General features: G+C 41.6%; 1 protein-coding gene across 1 annotated transcript; it reads left to right on the top strand.

Moving 5' to 3' along the window:
* The first annotated feature begins 209 nt into the window (after positions 1-209).
* Positions 210-12,119, top strand: RPLP0 (ribosomal protein lateral stalk subunit P0). The gene is made up of 8 exons (XM_085860417.1): positions 210-328; positions 5,721-5,814; positions 7,991-8,166; positions 8,345-8,432; positions 8,755-8,901; positions 9,827-10,012; positions 10,856-10,996; positions 11,859-12,119. Exons 2-8 carry the CDS (start codon positions 5,761-5,763, stop codon positions 12,006-12,008), a joined length of 942 nt encoding a protein of 313 aa, XP_085716543.1. The 5' UTR covers positions 210-328; positions 5,721-5,760; the 3' UTR covers positions 12,009-12,119.
* The last annotated feature ends 3,347 nt before the right edge of the window (positions 12,120-15,466 follow it).

Here is a 15,466-nt window from a genome sequence, read left to right as displayed (position 1 = left end):
CCTTAATCATGGAAGCAGGAAATGGGGTTCATGGATAACGTGACGTCATCTAAATATGCATCGCTTTTTGCTCTCTGCAACCAAATAAATCTGTATATTCATGTTTACATCGAAGTCCTTCTAATCGTGAAAGTTATAATGCATTAATTGGTAGAATATGGCAAATTTATTTTCTCTGCTATTCGGTGAATGATACAAGCCTTGTAAGTGGTGTTTTATATAGACTGCAGTAGATCCTGCCGACGTCAGAGTTTGTAATTGGTTCAACGTGCTTGGAATTCTGGGTGTACGTCATCTGGTTCTCTTTTTCAATGCCCGCTTCGCTGAGGTGAGGGATAGCACCGTGTCTGCGACATTATGGATTATAAAAACAATTATACATTTAATGGCTCTTGAATTTGCATCGTTTTCATTTGTAGCGAAGGAGAAGTAAATGATTTCCTCAAATTACGACAAATAACGGGTTTTGTAAACGCACGGAGGGTTCTGAGGCCTAACTCACACGGAGGGTCCTGAGGCCTAACTCGCACGGAGGGTCCTGAGGCCTAACTCGCACGGAGGGTCCTGAGGCCTAACTCGCACGGAGGGTCCTGAGGCCTAACTCGCACGGAGGGTCCTGAGGCCTAACTCGCACGGAGGGTCCTGAGGCCTAACTCGCACGGAGGGTCCTGAGGCCTAACTCGCACGGAGGGTCCTGAGGCCTAACTCGCACGGAGGGTTCTGAGGCCTAACTCGCACGGAGGGTTCTGAGGCCTAACTCGCACGAGGTTCGCGGCCTGCTCGGTGCAATGGATCGATTACGTGTTCGACTAGTCGCTCGTTTGAACTAGTTTATTTAGTTTGGTCCGTGGTTGCAGTCTTTATTCGCTTTCTCTTCAACTCGGCGGAATGTGACGTTTTTCTCCGGGATTAATAACAAAGGGACATTTCGTCTCGGCTTCCAATGTAAACCTTCCCTGGCATTGTCGATCTTCCTCATCCTGAGTGATTGTGATTTGTTGTCTTCACTGGCGTTCTTGTACCTTAGGATACTTTGTAAACGACAATAAAAAGATTGCTCGGCTTGGAATTTGCGCAATCGAAGGTTTAATATGGAACTAGTGCATGCCCGTAGGTGCGTGCCCGTACATGCGTGGCCGTACGTGCAAACAAAACAAAAAAAAAATAAAACCGATGTCACCCGCAGGGTGACCCGTATCTTGCCAAAAGGTGACCACGTGTGACTTCTTTAAGGTCACACTGAGGTGAACAGAGCTGCTATCCACCAGGAGCGACTCCTTGAGGAATATCTGCCTACGAGAGATTCCGATGAGAATCGTTCTACAGAGTAACCATGAAAAATATGCTTTTGCCTCATAACGTCACCAAATGACGTCATAATGTCTCAAGCTTGACATATCTAGAAAGCACTCATCGAGGTGTTCAATTTGAGGTATTACACGATATGGTTCCTAAAACTTGAAAATTTGACCTTGGGGTCAAATATGTTTGACCTGAGGCGCTAACCATGCAGGTCAAGGCCAATCGCCACCAAAAATTAATCAGCTGAGCGCCAGACCATGAACTATATTCCCCTGAAGTTTGAAGGTGATCCGATCAAAATTACTCAAAAAATAAGGGTTTCGTCGACTCCCCTGATTTGTGACCTTGACCTTTGACCTTGACCTTCAAAATTTTATGCGCTGAAAGGCACCTCTATAGGCCTCTGATATGCGAAGTTACAAAAATTTCCAATAACTGTGCTCTGCAGAGTGATTTATACGTGATTACAGACAAAAAAAAAAAAACGTATGAAGGTCAAGGCCAATCGCCACCAAAAATTAATCAGCTGAGTGCCAGACCATGAACTATATTCCCATGAAGTTTGAAGACTATCCGTTAAAATTACTCAAAAAAATAAGGGTTTCGTCGACTCCCCTGATTTGCGACAGTGACCTTGACTTTTGACCTTCACCTTCAAAATTTTGTGCGCTGAAAGGGACCTCTATATGCCTCTGATATGCGAAGTTACAAAAATTTCCAATGATAACTGCTCTGCAGAATTTTTTATACGTGATTACAGACAAACAAACAAAAAAAAAAAACATACAAGCTGACTAACATATCTTGCAAAAACTTCGTTTTGGCAAGATAAAAAAAACTTTCAAACCGCGTGCCAGAAACAACAACCACACTGGCCGTTCCTTCGCTCTCACGTGCCCGTACGTGCGTGGCCGTATGTGCAAAAAAAACCTTTCAAACAACTAGACAGGCCGTTCATTCACTGTCGTAAACGACGACTGCATTGGGGCATTGTGTTTAAGAAAATCGAGAAAGAAAGAATACAGTCAGTCGATAAATCGAGAAAGAATGCAGTAATCGTCACTGACTGGATTGGGGCCTTGTATTTAAGAAAATCATTAAAGAATACAGTAAGTCGATATATCGAGAAAGAATACAGTACTCGTCACTATCCGGAAGTTCGCATATCGCAGTTATGATTATTCGCAATTTAGTTTTAATGGCCAATTATTCAATTAGCGCCAACGTATTTTGCCTTTTCACAAGGAAAAACACGGAGAGGAGAGAAAAAACCCGTAATGGCGAACGCGGCTGAGTTTCTCTTCACCATCGACCACGGCTACGCAGCAACGCTTCCTGTCATTGGTTGATATCAAATAGCCACAGCAACGGTTCCTGTCATTGGTTGATATAAAATGGCCACAGCAACGGTTCCTGTCATTGGTTGGTAAATATTTGGCCATAACTTGGGAAACACTCGTCCGATTAATATCAAACCTTGAAAAGGCACATCCTCAGGTCCCCAGCAATATATCTGGCAAGTTTCAATTAGATCGGAACAGCGGTCACACACACACGCACACACATTGCTGGAATTATAGATAGATAGGCAAATCCTAGAAGCAAACATAGAATTCTTCTTACATTCGCTTCTGACTTTACCTATTACCTCAACATTACCCTCACAACAACTACACCGCCGAGAACAGGATCTCATCTAAAAAAAAAATATTACCTCAACATTACCTTCACAACGCCAACTACACCGCCTAGAACAGGATCTCATATGAGATAAATATCAAATATCTCAAATAAATACGAGAACCGAACGTAGAATTCTTCTTACATTCGCTTCTGACTTTACCTACAACTTGTTCACAACTGTATACGCAATTTCCGGTTACTTCGGCCTGGATTCAGGATCAGCGATCAAATAACGTAAATAACGATAAAAAATTATTTTTTGATGATGTGGGAGATATCTTTATTAAAATCGGTGGAGGAAATATACACCATGTCTGATATTTGGGTCTTTCATGTCTTCTACGATGCCTGTATCTCCCGGCATGCATCATTCCCCATGACAAAAACCAGAAGCAAAAAAAAAAAAAACTGGAAGCAAAAGGGTCATAGGCAACGACACTGATTCCAAATTGCCATGGTATTGTGTTGTTGTTGTTTCCTATTCTCTCATGTGCACGCGTTAAGTAATATTCACGAGATAGAAATAAAACCCAATCGTGTTTATACACCGCACAGCGTTTAAAAAAAAACGGAGGTAAAAGGTCATAGCCAACAACACGGATTCCAAATTGCCAGGGCTATTGTGTTGTTGTTGTTGTTGTTGTTTCCTATTCTCTCACGTGCACGCTTTAAGTATGAAGCTCGCTGCGTTCGCGATAATTGTTCGCTTCGACTTTGTCAAACTTTTGATCGTCTTTTTCATTGATCATCATCTCGTCCTTGATTGACCAAATCGTTCACATCTTGGCTGTTTCCATCCCTTGGCCTGGTTTAGTGTTTTCATTCGAGCACATTGCTCAGCATGCTTGCTTGGATCCCAGTTTCGAATTTCACATCCTGTGTTGTTTTGTCCACTCACTGCTCGTGTAATGGAATCACTGGAATGATGTCTCCTCCTGGGGTGTGTTCAGTTACCAAGTATCTTGTAGAGCGCTCGCTAAGCGGCTTAAGTACTCGAGCAAGTACTCCATGCGAAATTGTTGATGAACGTCTGGCTTGGCGAGCGATAGCTAGCTGCTTGGTAACTGAACACACCTCTGTTGTCCTGCAATCGTACACAATCAGCCTCCTCAGCTTGGAGGTAGCAAGCAGCTTGTTTTCTCAATCTGGAAAGCTCACCCTACTCGGGGCAACTTTAGTTCCTTCCCATCACGTTCGTGATGCGTGTCCACCCTGAGGCACACCGGAGAGTCCACTGTCTCCTATTTTCCTGGAATTTACCCCTGCTCTTCCATCAATATTGAATCACTTTTCCAAAAATAAGCCCTCAATAAAAGTCAACAAAGAGATGACACGTTTGAATCCATTTTTTTAAAATATTTAAGGTGTCTGTCTTTTGAGAGGCTGGGGTTAGAGCTTGGAGGTTGTGCAATCATCTTTGAGCCGTCAAGCCTGGGTTCGCATGTCGTCTCAGCTTGACTGGTATTTCGCAGGCAGGGCCAGCCATCAATGCGCCAGCAAGCAGGGCCAGCCTCTGATCGATGTTCAACTGGAGGACCCGTCTGTCAGTGCTTGTTGGTGGACATTAAGATCTCTTGTGTTTCATGAAGAGTCGGTGAATTATCGCCATCAGCCTGAACGAATTAAAAATTCCTGCTCAAATTGCCTTCAGTTAAACGCAAGGCCTGGCCAGCCTGTTCCTGAAAGACTTAGGCCTACACATTCCCCTGCCGACCCAGCAAGGTGGGATTGATTAGGGCCATTAACGAAGTAGTTAGTTTTTGTCTTTTTGAACAAGGCGATGAGTTAATTTGTGCCACAAATAAAATAATTTTATTTGTTGGAGAGGTGACAATATGGTGTCGAATGTGAATTTCTTTATTTATTTTTAAACAGCTGCACTCTGTCTAATTAGCTTTGAGCTTATCTGGAATTAAATTCCAGATAAGGTATTGTCATCACGCACCGTCCGTCTGTCCGTCCGTCCGTCTCCTTTTTCAACTTCTCCGGCCAAACCGCTGAGCTGATAAAGCTGAAAATTTGCAGCAACGTTCCTCTCCTTACTGATAACACGAATGATAAAGCTCGTTCCGGTCACATGACTTTAAGTAGGTCAAAATTGCCGACTTAGTAAATTTATTCAAAAATCTTCACCAGATCCACCAGTCAGAATGCTTCCAAATTTGGGTTACAACATTAGACCAGGGTAGGGATGTTAAATTACGAAGCTCATGCCGATCACATGACTTTAAGTAGGTCAAAATGGCCGACAGTCAATTTTTGAAGAAAATCGTGTAAATTCCTCCAAAAATCTTCTCCAGAACCACCAGTCAAAATCCTACTAAATTTGGGTTACAACATTAGGACACTGTCCTAATGTTAAATTGCGGGGGCCATGCTGATCATGTGACCGGAAGTATGTCAAAATGGCGGTCACGCAAATTCCTTCCAAAGTCTTCTCGAGACCAACCTGTCAGAAAGCTACCAAATTTGGGTTGCAACATTATGATAGGGTAGGGATAACAATTAGATTGTGCAATTAATGTGGATTACTTAACTGGAAGTGTGTCAAAATGGCCGACCTCGTCAGTTTTTGGGGAAAATCATATAGATTCCTTCAAAAATCTTTTTCCCCAGACCCACCAGTCAGAATGCAACCATATTTGGATTACAACATTAGGCCAGGGCCCAGATAAGCTACTGGTCCAGTGGTCCTATTTTTGTTGTTTTTGCTTCTCTTTTTTTTTTGACTGCAGTCTTTAAACCAGTTTTGGCAATCCCTGGACGCACATCACGATGCCCAAGGAAGACAAGGCAACTTGGAAAGCAAACTATTTTTCTAAGATCATTGTAAGTAACTGGCAAGTGCATCATCACTTTTGCATAACAGTTTTTTTGCATGAATAAACTTTCATTTCATGGTTAGCAAGTCTGCAGCATGTAATTTTCTGGTAGTTAACATATTGTGCTTCGTGCTTAGTTCTGGTGAATATTCTGTGGAACGATGGCTAATGTAAGGGGACATTTTGACGAATTATTTCCTATTTTATGTGGGTGAATCAAATGTTTTATTTCTATATAATACACACACCTCATTTTTTTTCATTTTCTGTTTCTAACAAATATATATATATATATATATATATATATATATATATATATATATATATATATATATATATACATATATATATATATATATATATATATATATATATATATATATATATATATATATATATATATATATATATATATCTCGCACTCGCACTCACACGTACAGTATCGGCTATTCCTGAAATATAATTTAAAGGATTGCTGTAAATGATATTAACCTCAAAACGTAGTTCCCTTACCGAAAGAACCTGCACCTGTAAGCAAATTAATGATTTTCTGACCTGTGTGCACTTTCCTCCACTCTTGTATGTCACCCTGTGTTCCTCCTTCTTCTTGAAATGCGTATTTACCACTGCCATTTCCATTCTTTTTGCAAACTCTACCACCATTTGCCCTTCCACATTTCTCTTGTTGAGACTGTACCTCCCCATCACCTCCTCATCCTCTTTATTCCCTTCCCCAACATGCCCATTGAAATCTGCTCCAATCACCACTCTTTCATCCTTGGATACTTATTTTGGATATATATATATATATATATATATATATATATATATATATATATATATATATATCTATATATATGTACTATAATCTATGAAGCTAATCAAATACAAATCCACCACGAACAGGAAAACACACACAATCTCGGATCATGGAAGTTAGATGACAGGATAATAAGGCAACATGGTGACAGTGGGATTCAACAAGCAACAGAATGAACTAATAGGAAAAGGGGAGAGAGGAGGGAAGCAAACAGTTTAGTTTTGTGTCGGTACAGGGTTGGGTAGGGTTAATGTGAGTAGAAAAGATTGAAGGTAGGGATGGGGGAGGGGACATGAGAGGGGTGCACTGTTTGATGCTTGAAGGGAATATTCTGATGGAACCCTCTCCAGAAACGATTCCACGAATGAGAGAAGAGGCTAACTAAAGTGTAGAGGTGTGCAGTGAGCCTGAATTTGGGGGGTTTAACCAGAGTAGTTACTGGAAGAACGTGTGCATCTCGCAAGAGCTGGGGAGGGCTGTAAGCCTGAGAGAGCAGATGGGGGTAGACAGGAGTGTTTATTTTAAAAATAAAAAAAAACTCAGTGTGAAAGTACAAAAGGCCTCTGAGAGAGTACATGACATCCAGAGACTTTGTGCTTCAGCCTCATTGTGGGAGATGCCAATGATGTTAGGGGCTTTAGATCCCACAGAATCCAGGATAACTTTTCCTTTCTCTTTGTAAATATATCCAAGATGACATAACCAGCTTAACAATAAGCATCCTTCTTAAGATTATTTGCAAGGGATGACATATCTGTGGATTAAGTTGAAAATTGGAGATAAGCAGTTCCCTTGCAACTCTTTGTGATTTGCAATAACAAGCTCCCACGAGTCCTTACCAGCCATGATTGACACAATTTATTGCAAACTGCGATAAGGAGGAACTTTGAAAAATGCCTACTATCACTTTCTGAATGTAATGCACATTTTTTTTCACCAAAATTTTATCGAGAAGTTGTGGTGCGTATACATGGTAACAAATCAAAACACATGTATGATATATATATATATATATATATATATATATATATATATATATATATATATATATATATATATATATATATTCAGCTAAAGAAGCACACAGACGATGACACGACGATGATGTCATGTGCATAAATTACATCAACACATCACCTCCAGGTTGTGCAGAAAGCATTGTGATGGGACTCGATCTGTACCCTGCTGTCTCATCAAGTTAGGGGGGTTGATTCAGATATACATATATATATGTATATATATATATATATATATATGTATTTATATTTACATAATTTCTAAGAAGTTACTGAAAGTAAACTATTGCGGTCCTTTTCGGTACACATACCCTTGAAGACTTGGCAAACCGACGTTGTGTTTGCAGAAACTGCTTGATGAATACCCTCGCTGCTTCATCGTTGGAGCAGACAATGTTGGCTCCAAGCAGATGCAACAGATACGCATGTCCCTGCGAGGGAAGGCTGTTGTTCTCATGGGCAAGAACACCATGATGCGCAAAGCCATCCGCGGCCACCTGGAGAGTATCCCAACCTTAGAAAAGTACGTTTCCGGGCAGGTTTTGTGCAGCCGCAGTCGGTTTGCTACGACTCCGTGCGTTGTGGTTCTATGTGAACACTTTTTTCAATTTTTTTATATTTTATGTTTGCAAGCTGCTCATCGTGTGAAATAACCTCCTAACGCTGTACTTTTACATTGGTTTTATTCTTCCACTTTACAGACTGCTTTCTCACATAAAAGGCAACGTTGGCTTTGTGTTTACAAAGGAAGACCTGGCTGAAATTCGTGACCTGCTTTTGAAAAACAAGGTTTGTGATCTTAGTAACGTGGCAACTCGGAATAGAATACAAGCAATGTACACTTTGATTGCATCTATGCAATGTGTACTTGTCGTGGCAAATATTACTTGCGTTCTTCTGCTGATGCAATTCGCTCAGTTTACCTCGTGGGATTAAAGTGAGGTTGCAATTAACATGTTTGGAAGAGTTTTGGAAATGTGACTCAGATGGTGCAAAGGGGTATTGTTGGGAAATGTGTGGGAGGAAAATCATTGGGTAGCTCTCATGTGCACCTGGACACTGAGTTTGTTCCAAGTAAGCTATTGCTGCTCATCGTGCTGTCTTGTACCAGGTTCCAGCTGCGGCCCGCGCAGGTGCCATTGCTCCATGCGATGTTATGGTGCCAGCACAGAACACGGGCCTTGGCCCCGAGAAAACCTCATTCTTCCAAGCTCTCGGCATCACCACAAAGATATCTCGTGGTACCATCGAAATATTGGTACGCTGCTTGAGTCCTCGGTCTGAGGTCTTCTGTTGCCTTCCCATTATTCTTGGGGGTTTACAGTGTACGTACTATTTTACGGCCAATACATTGTGATGGAGGCATGTGCAGCGGCAAAACAGGTGTGCCAATGTCGGATTTGTTTTATGGGGAAAAGATTTTAAGGGAAGATAATACATATCTGCACACTTGCGCTTATCAGAATAACCAGGTTCTTATTGTCTTTAAATGTTATCATTTACATGGAATGACATTGTATTCATTCTACACCCATCCATCCCACCCCCCCCTCACCCTTTCCTCATTGTTGGTTTTATTTAACATATTTTGGCTTGTATCCACTAATCTTAGTTCTAAACTAAAAACTAATGTTTTTGTTCAGTGTTGAGGCTCATGGTAGAGCAAGAACACTGAACGGATGACGATGCAGCAGAACAAAAGTAATGGTCGTGGCTGGGGGGGGACCACACAAGCAGCAGTGTTGAAGGACAAAATAAAAATGGAGGGAGACTTGGACAAACAATCAATGTGAAGGGGGAGGGTGCACGTTGTGAACAAGATGGGTACAGAAGAAAACACTCAGGAAGGAAAAACTGGAAATTTGGAAGGAGGTTGTGCTTGGGGGAGGAGCAGTTCGTTAATAGGGGTAGAGAAGGTCATGGTTTTGGGTGGGCGATGATCTGAGATGGGGCTGAACAGCTGTTTTGACTGCTTTTTATGCTCCCTCGTGAATTCGTAGACACCCTGGTATGATAGTGTTTATTTTGAAAATGATTCATGTCATATGCTCTTTAAAATCCACGGTTTACATTTATATTTGTGCAAATGGAATGAGCTTGATCCTAATCCATGCTGCTTTTTCTTCTTTGTTTTTTTTTTCTCCTCCCCCCTCCTATCCCCAATTCTTTTTTTCGATTTCTAGAGTAATGTCCAGCTTATAAAAATGAGTGAGAGGGTCGGAGCCAGCGAAGCAACACTGCTCAACATGCTGAACATCTCTCCATTCACCTTCGGGCTCCTCATCCAGCAGGTGTATGACAGCGGTAGCATTTACAGCCCTGAAGTGCTCGACATCACCGAGGCTGATCTACATGCACGTTTCCTCGAAGCAAGTCCTTGGTTTTAATTCGCTCTCTCTCTCTCGTGGTTTGTGGGGCCGGGAGTTTAAGGGGGTGAGCAGTGGCTGAAATCCAGTTTCGCCATGATCAACATCTATTAACTTTCGCCATGATGAACATCTTGCCTTTCTCTCCTTGAATGCACACATTCATTCATTCATTAACTCAATTGCAGCATCTGGCTGTTGGCTGTATCATTTCTGGCAGTACAACTGTCTCGTTGATGCACTGTCTGCTGGAGTTTAGGATGGGAATTTTTAATTTGTTTGGTGTGCTGGCAATAATAACTTTACTCTTTGCGAAATATACTGTGAGATCTGTAAATAAATACGAGTTCCCTCACAAGAAACTTCAACGCGGAAGGAGGCTATTAGATCCATCAAAGCACGTGCAATGCACCGAGCAATTTTTAAAGTCTTTGGTAAGACTCGGCCGGGGTTCGAACCGCCGACCTCCCAGATTCTTAGTGGACGATCTAACCATTACACCACCGAGTCTGGTTTGCCTAACGTAAAGCAACCACCAGTGTTGGCAGATGGATCTCCAGATTAACATCCCGACCGTAGGATTGCACACTCATCGATGCATTGCCCTGGCTGCGAAGCACAGATCTGATCGGATTTTGTACCTGGACTACACAGCTCAAAGATGAGTTCACCCTCTCTGCTCTATCCTGTTGGCCCCTTATTGGGAAATGGTGAATTCTCGTGGGTCACGCGATAAAATATTTTATTCTATTTGTTCTTTTGTCTATGCTTATTTTCTCCATCTCCCCCACCCCCACATCTTACCATGAATTCTGTCCAAGTAAACCTCGTAATTTTTGTCCACAGGGGGTTCGGAACATTGCCAGCGTTTGTCTGGAAATCGGTTATCCCACTGTGGCCTCAATCTCACACTCTATCATCAACGGATACAAGCGCGTGCTGGCTGTGGCCTTGGAAACGGACTACACCTTCCCATTGGCTGAAAAGGTGAGGGGCTGTTTTGGCACGAATTGCGGTGAAACACTAATAGGTTGGGATTTCATGATTTATTGAAAAAGGCAAATTCTAATAAACCCACCTCCAGCCAAACAATGGCCATCTTCATGTCATCTACTTATGTGCAAGTGGGAATGGGGACCAGTTCATGGCCTTTTAGCTTGGTAGTTGTCATGGGGACCATTTCAGGATGGTACAAGTATGTACATTGAGGAAGTTATTTTTATAATCATGCTGAGATGTATTTCATGCCAATTAAAATTCGTTTTGCACAGTGCATAGGGAGAGCCTTCCCCTGTGGTCCTTTCAGCCTCCTGATGACTGCTTCATGTTGTGAAATCGGCAGAGAAATCTGCCATTGTTTTGGCCTTATTCGGTGTGTATGGAATCTGCCTTTGAAAGTAATCTCTTCTTATCCCAAAAAATGAAGTTGAGTATGTGATGTTGGCGATTGGAACCCTGGTCAAGTCGTACCAAAGACTTTAAAAATGGTACGTGCTGATGCCTTGCTTGGCGATCAGCATTATCAGAGGATTGAGCATGGACAAACAGTGTTGGGAAGGCGATGGAAAACCATCCAAATACACCCCTTGCCAATAAACTGCTTTGGCAGCATCAACACTGTTAAGAGGGTTCATCAAAATAAAAAAATTTAAATGGTTAGCTGAAAGGAAGGTTGTGTGCTCATTTACAGTTGTAACACCTGATGGCACCGATTAATTATATGCAAAGGACATAAAGTATCGATATCTACAGAGCTGGGAGGCAAAAAATATGGAATCGATTTGAGCAATGGTAATTCAAATGGACTTGCTCAGAACTGACACTTCCTGATGTAATTGTGTCCCGGCAGGTGAAGGAAATGCTTGCCAACCCATCAGCCTTTGTCGTGGATAAACCTGCTGTAGTTGCTGTTGCTGCCCCCACTGAAGCTCCCCCAGCCAAGGTGGAAGAGGAGTCTGAAGAGTCTGATGATGACATGGGTTTTGGGCTTTTTGACTAAGCATCATGCCTGGGTGTCCAGCTGTGGCCATAAAGGCCTGGAAACTGCTAATTGTACAGCTCGTATTCCAATTTTTCAGCCTGACCTCCAAAATAAATCATTTGAAACGGATTTTTTTTTGACTCGAGTTATGAAAAATGGGAAGCTTGGCTGTGTTTGGTCAAGGAGAGGAAATTGTGCTTTGGATGGAGGGGCCCTGGGAGTTCAACATTAAATATGTAATATGTAAAACATTAAAGTTTAACGTCAGCACTTCAACTTTAATGTTTTACATATTCATGAAATACCCAGCTGCTTGACGTAATGAGATCTCCATGAATCTTGTGCAAAGAGGTGTATTTTGAGTGGGACGCTGGACCATCCGGAGTTTCTGCTTCGCTGGCATTGTGTGAAACACCCAGAGAAGCGTGTTTTTTAGATCGAATTAGAGCACCACACATTTTAAGATGAACCTGCGTGGTGTTCTTATTCAATACATGTGTTCTTCCTTATTTTTTAAACCATTTTGTCAAAGTTGTTATTCTGCTCGAGCCTCGTACATGAATTGGGTAAAACTTGTTTTATGGAAAACATTCCGGTGATTTTACCAAAAGGCTGAACATCATGCAGCGGGGTCAAATTGTTAGCAGGGATCGAAGGAATACATCCTTGATTGATTACCACAATGGATGGAGGAACTGAGACCTGGCCTTGTTTGTCATTGTTTATCTTGTGTAAATGTCTCATAAACCCCACAACTGAGATACAGCGGGCATAGTCCAAAGGCGTTAGTGTTTGGTATGACTGTTATTTCTCTAGATGGCTCCTTACATGCACTGATCCATGGTCATTGTTGTTTGGTGCGACTGCACACCTGTAGATGTCTCCTTCTTAGTCGATGGTGTTGGTTGTGACTGTTATAACTAGACGCCCTCTCGCGGGTACTGATCTGTGGTCGGTGGTGTTGGAGTACAGTTGTTTCTCCAACTCACAATTGTGCAAATATCCTGTGTGCTTACGTAGTTCACGTGCTTGCAGTGTGACTCCACATTCCAACTTGTTTTTCTCTCCTTTATCACCTGCCCTGAGTATGGAGGAGAGACGTGTTTTCATAATTCCTGAGACGTCGATCGCTTACTTGGCAATTTATAGTTAACAGTGCAAATCGTGTGGTCAAGTGAAGTGCTTACTTTTAAAGAACTATTTTTGTTTTAATGTCCTCGCCACAGGGCCGTCTGATTTTGGATTTGAAACCGTAACAGAATAGAATCCAGTCGTAAAATGCCCTTCAAGAAAGGGATTGCTGCATATCACTGCATGCATCCACCTACTGTATGGTGTGCTTAGTAGCCTGCCCTGGCCCTATTTCTTGTCGAGAGATTAAAGGGTTTGGGGACATGTTTGTTAAAAATGACAAAGGGGTGAGTGAGTACGTGGCCTTTTGACGTTTTCTTGCATAAAATGGATGAGACGAGGCCGAAAGTACATAAATCAGTTTACATCAAAAAACACTGGTATTTTGTAACTGCGGTGTTCGTGAAAAGGTTACCTCCAACACCGAAGCTGAAGGAGGTTATGTTTTTCACCCCTTTCTGTCTGTGTGCAGGATATCTTAAAAAGTTGTGGACGATTCGGATGAAATTTTGTGGACAGGTTGGGTGTGTGACAAGGACGAACTGATTAGGTTTTGGTGAAGATCTGGAACCGGATCTAACTACAATAATTTTTTAAATGATTCTTCACCATTGAGAGATGGGGCTAAAACGACATATATATATATATATATATATATATATATATATATATATATATATATATATATATATATATATATATATATATATATATATATATATATATAAAACTATTTTTAAAAGTTGTGGACGGATTCGGACGAAGCTTGGACACATTGGGTGTGTGGCAAGGACGAATCGATTTGATTTTGGTGACGATCCGAAATCTGGATACGTTAATTATTTATTTTTTAAAGTCATTCTTCGCCATTGAGAGATACGGCCAAAAACGATATATAGCACGATATTTCAACAATATTTGGCCCGATATGTTTTCGTGGATCAGGCATTGCGTGGTGGAGGTATGCGCTCTACCTAGTGCCCTTATAGTTTTGTTTTGTTTTTAGCATTCTGCACATAACATAACTGCATCACTGACAAAAATAGAGCAAACACCCTTTTAATAGAATGGCTGAACAGACACTCTTTAATAGCGATTTTTGTGTGACGTCGAAAATATGTACAGGTGAGTCAAGTGAAACTCCAGCCATTTCCTTCATGGTTTAGCTTTAAGGCCCTGTCACACCTTGACGTTTTAGCCAGCGTATGGCAAGGTATCAAAATGTATGTAAAACGCTGGTGTACGCTGAACTATTGATGTTTTTTCCAGTTTTGGATATATTCATAACGAGTTGGACGTATGCATAATGTATTAGTAACGTACACAGAACGTTTCGATAACTTATATCAACGAATGCTGAGCGTGTTGTCGGCATTCACAACCTATGCCCAACGATAGTCGAACTTATGCATAGTGCGCAGCAGTGTATCGCCGACGATCACGTGGCCGACGATCACGTGGCGTAGCCTATTAAAAGGCTGCGGCTCGACGATTCAAATCATAACCGCACTAGACATCAAAGTGTCAAGCCGCTGTCACACCTTGACGTTTTAGCCAGCGTATGCCGACGTATGAAAAATTTTCCGAATACGTTATGGGTAAGTTTTGTATACGTTAAGAGCACGCTGGCATACGCCGCGTACATTGACAAATTTTCAGCATGTTGAAAATTTTTCGACATATGCCAGCGTATGACGCACACGTTCCGCATACGCTGGCCATAAGTTGTAGGCACATTACGCGATCATCGACACATGTTAGTTGTAAGTTCCTCATAAATCGAAACACGTCGAGGTAATGTTTAGCGTCAGTGTTCCAGACTCCCTGGTTCTTCTTGTTCTTCTTGTTGTTCTTGTTCTTCTTCTTGTTCTTCTTCTTGTTCTTCTTGTTATTCTTCTTCTTCTTCTTGTTATTCTTCTTCTTCTTGTTCTTGTTATTCTTCTTCTTATTCTTATTCTTATTCTTATTCTTATTCTTATTCTTATTCTTATTCTTCCGATTTCTAGTGCGGTTATGATTTAAATCGTTGAGCAGCAGCCTAATAATTATATTATAACCGCACTAGAAATCGAAGTGTCAACATCACTGTCATACCGAAGGGAAAAAAAACAGGGAGTCTGGAACACTGACGCTAAACATTACCTCGACGTGTTTCGACTTGTGAGTAACTTACAAGTAACGTGTCAACGATCGCGTAACGTGCCTACAACACGTTACTCATAGGTTAGAAATAAGTTTCGGGTACGCTAAGCATTACCTCGACGTGTTTCGACTTATGAGTAACTTACAACTGACTGTCAACGATCGCATAACGTGCCTGCAACTTATGGCCAGCGTATGCGGAA

The sequence above is a fragment of the Eptatretus burgeri genome, chromosome 16 (assembly GCF_056783735.1).
Source record: "Eptatretus burgeri isolate ZD-2024b chromosome 16, Ebu_testis_v1, whole genome shotgun sequence".
NCBI lineage: Eukaryota > Metazoa > Chordata > Myxini > Myxiniformes > Myxinidae > Eptatretus > Eptatretus burgeri.
Note: the sequence above shows the minus strand (reverse complement) of the source record. Positions and strands in the feature narration are given on the sequence as shown.